The sequence below is a fragment of the Limulus polyphemus genome, unplaced genomic scaffold, assembly GCF_000517525.1.
Source record: "Limulus polyphemus unplaced genomic scaffold, Limulus_polyphemus-2.1.2 Scaffold891, whole genome shotgun sequence".
In the NCBI taxonomy this organism is placed as follows: Eukaryota; Metazoa; Arthropoda; class Merostomata; order Xiphosura; family Limulidae; genus Limulus; species Limulus polyphemus.
In genome coordinates, this window is record NW_013666501.1 from 341468 (window position 1) to 345566 (window position 4099).

A 4099-nucleotide genomic window follows, 5' to 3' on the forward strand; every position below is an offset into this window, starting at 1 on the left:
CTTAAAAGATTTTTGTACAGGAAAACTGCACATGTCCTTCCTAAGATAGAAAACATACAAGAAAATAATCGACCCTTTCGCTATGGCTAGGATGTATATTGCCCCGTGCTCCAACCCCCCTTCACGCTACGACTGGGATAAATATTTCCCATTATTATGCGTGATGTGTGGGATTAAAATGAGTTGGAATGTATTTAATGGAATCCCACCTAATGTTGCTATATGGTTTCTGTCAATGTTTTTCCCTCAGCCCTTCAATAACCAATAAGATGCCTATGCATAATTTATGACAACTATGTCCACATTGCTAGAGCAGGAGTAGTAACCCTAATTACCATGTAAGTATGCTTGATACACTTGACTCAGATAGCTTAGAAGATGGTGAAAGTGAGTGAAGTAGTGTTCAAATGTGTGACGAATGATAAACTTGGACCCAACAGAGGAAGGCGTAACCAGCATCAACAATGGGAATCATTCGTTGCAGTTGCAGTGCGAGGGGGGAGGAGCACTGGGAAATACATGTCCCAGCCTCGGTGAATGGGTTAAGGTTTCAAACAACATAGGAAGATACGAGGTATCAGTGTTAACTATTGTGCTCTTCATTTAAAATGTAATATGCATTCTCAGTTGTAGCTGCCATACACATTCCCTAAAGCTGATGCTCATTGTGGCCAGTGATACACGAATATTCTCAAGTGCGAGATTTGAAAGATTATCCTCGTGTAGAAGGTGGGAAACAACTACGTTTCAAATTTATACCCATTTTTAATTCTACAGGACTTGATTGATTATAGTATAGTTTCTTCGTGAGAGAGATTTTGCTAAAATAGCATGTATTTTATTCAATTCCAGCCTCTAATTTGTCAAGTTTAGCCTATATTTTATAGGCTGGCAGCAGCAGTAGATACTGCTGGGAGGCCTGTAATTGTGTAAAAAAGCATAGTGTAGTAATCTGAGTTTTATTTTAAAATTGAAGAAATCGTATTGTAAGCAACATACAACACATAAAGTACAAATCAACTGTATTGCTGAAAAGGTACAGATGGTTTTCTTCCCTGATTTTTGCAATATTAGCTGGTAATTGTGTTTTATTATTACAGCAATGGTTGCTAGGGGGTGTTGCGAGAGTTTCACCAAATGAAGAATAATTAAGAATATAAAAAAAAAAATACTACAAAAAAAAATATTGCATGTGGTAGCAGGAGTGTTGTGCAACTCGAGGCGAGTGGGTCAGGGTGTTGTCAGGGGAAAAAGTTTGGAAACCACGGTATTAGAGTATTATACTTAGGCTTGTATTATTTGTACCAGTCACCGGGGAAAAGTGAAGGGAAATTTTATGTCTGCTAGTAGGCTAGATATATAATCTAATTCAAATAAAAACAAACATTATAAAAGAATGCTAGTTTGTGTTTGTTGCTTGTGATGGGACAATCCACTTTTAAAATTCCTACAATATTGTAATCTACCATTGTAAAATTTCATTTCTCTTGCAACATTATCAGAGTTAACATCATTGTGAAATTTAAAATGTTCTTTATAGGGTAAACTGCTACGATGTCCTAGAAGCTCAAGCTCCCTTTGGAGGCTTCAAAATGTCTGGTATTGGTCGTGAGCTTGGAGAGTATGGATTACAGGCTTACACTGAAGTCAAAACAGTAAGTGTAAAATGGTGTTGTTAGTGCATTATTTATGTTACTGTTGTCAGTTTTTTAAACATATGATTTATGTATACAAGCAAAAAAACTAAAAATTTAGGAAGACATCTTTTAGAGCCAAAACCTTGTATTTGATGAAGTATGATAACCAAATATTTAAAATCTGTGACTTTTAATAGAATTGTAATCACCGACCTTAAGTTTTTTATAAAATCTACAATCAAATTGTTTTCACACAATTAACCCTTTTGAGAAGGATCACGGGTGAAAGGCCACATCATCTCGTTTGTTGACTCTCATTCAAAATTTTATTGAACTACTATTTCATGAATTTAAGTCAATAAGCTTGGTATCAAACTATAGATTATAATTCAAATTTTAGTACTATACATTACTCAATTTCTTAATTTAAATATAAATATTAAAAAACACAGATGAACATCAATTTTGGTGTGTCACGTGGTATGTTGAACACAACACTGATTCAAATTAGATATTTGTGAAATCAAAATACTAAGTCTATAGTTTCATACCAATTATAAACTCAAATTACCGATATTAACAAGCTAGAATATAAAATAAGAACGTCTTATCTTTTATATTTGTTTAGATATTGCTCATGCAATAAATCAAACACAGTGCCATCCCGCTCATCTCTTTTCATTTTTGGAAATGTTCCCTTATATAAACTTCTATATATGACATAAATAACCAATAAGAAGTTCAGAATGTCCCCTAGTGGCTTTCTCAGCCATTTAAATTCTCAGAATGATATTTCTTTCTTTTGAACCAAGATTTCAATGAGTAGGGTGTCTTTAGTCTGCTCGAAATTTAATATTTTTTTTTAAAGATTAAAATACATCTGTTTCTAAGCTTGATAAATTGTAGTGTAATTCTATGGTATTGATGTCGTAACTTATGATTTTTCAATGTGTGTGTGTATATATAAAACCTAAAAAGATTATTTTGTTTCATATCCTCCATGTGGAAAATTTTTAAAGGCTAAGTTATAGCATGAAACTACAACAAGCACAAAATGGTTACGAGGTTGGTTCCAGGAACCAAGCTGAACAAAAAAAAAAAGTTAAACTTAAAATTTTATTTTATTATTTAGATAAAATGCTAAGTATTATTATTTAAAATAGGAATACTTTAAATTAATAGTTAATTACACACTTAAAGATAAAAAAAATCTAATTATTCAATTTCACAGTGATTAACTTGGTTTCATACATAATGAACTCTGAAATGTTCTCTTTTTTTATGTTTCTGTGCTTTAATCATGCTCTTATGTGATTATTTTTGTCTTCTAGGTGACAATGAAAATTCCAGAGAAGAACAGTTGAAATGGACATGAGAAGCTTGCAGAAGGTTTATGTCTTCCACTCGTATATAATTCTTGTTGAGTTTGAAAATTGTCTCATCTCTCTCTCTTCCTGGGCATTTTTCATGTTCGTAAATGTGTGTTTCTTCGGATTGTTATTAAATGGTATCCCTCTTTGGACTAAACCATATATAATATATATGGTTGAAATATACACGATTTTTTTTTTTTTTCAATTCTGAGGTACTTAAAAATGTGTTTAAAATCTTTTTCAAGTTATTTTTTTCATTCTTTGAAAGCTGTACAGTATGATAATATTAGTTGAGAGAGTTGATGACTGGATACTTATCTTAAATAGGGCATGACAAAATGATATATAATTAGAAAAAAATATTGTACTACAAATAAGAACAATAACTGTATTATGAATTTTGTTACCAACTTATAACAATCCTTAATCTTTATTTTACTGTTGATTTTTACTAAATACATTGTAACTATTTTTCTAAATTTGATAAAATCCTAATAATGTTTATAGAATTGCTAAAAACAGCTATTTTGTTTTGTAACTGGTGCATTTGAAAGAACATGTACGAAGAAGGAAATAGTTGCATGCTAATAATTAATAGGCTTATTTTTTATTAAAATGCTATTCCAAATGTAAGTTCTTATTAGTGTTAACCGTGTAGAAAACGTTAACGCACAAGAGGAAAGTTTTCCTTTATGAATGAGCCTCCTAACGAAGTTAAGTCGAACTGTTTTTGTTAAATTAACAAAATACCTCGTTTTGCATGAGTCGTATATTTTTTTATAACTTAATAGAACAAGCAAAAGCTGACCAGGTGGATTGTCTATACTCAGTTTCCTCAGTACAAGTTTGCATATAAAAATGTTTGAGAGATAAGTTTTTTTTATTATGTTCATGGTTTTGTTAATTTTTAAAGAATAATTCTAATAGGCTTGTATGTTATATATAATAAATGTTGGTATTGTTTTTGCTTGTTTACAAATGGTGATTTTTTTAATACAGTATTAACTCTTTCATCACATTTTTTTTTTCTCTATTGTTTTCAGCTTTTTATTCTTAACATCAAAAGCTAAAGTATTATTAAATAGTAAA

General features: G+C 31.0%; 1 protein-coding gene across 1 annotated transcript in view; it reads left to right on the forward strand.

Moving 5' to 3' along the window:
• The window catches only part of LOC106461066 (aldehyde dehydrogenase, mitochondrial-like), a 17780-nt gene extending 13980 nt beyond the window's left edge, over positions 1 to 3800 (forward strand). The window contains exons 10-11 of the mRNA XM_022387898.1: positions 1536 to 1655; positions 2969 to 3800. Coding sequence (XP_022243606.1) covers positions 1536 to 1655; positions 2969 to 3001 — 153 coding nt within the window. The 3' untranslated portion in view covers positions 3002 to 3800. The remainder of the gene's footprint in view (positions 1 to 1535; positions 1656 to 2968) is intronic.
• The last annotated feature ends 299 nt before the right edge of the window (positions 3801 to 4099 follow it).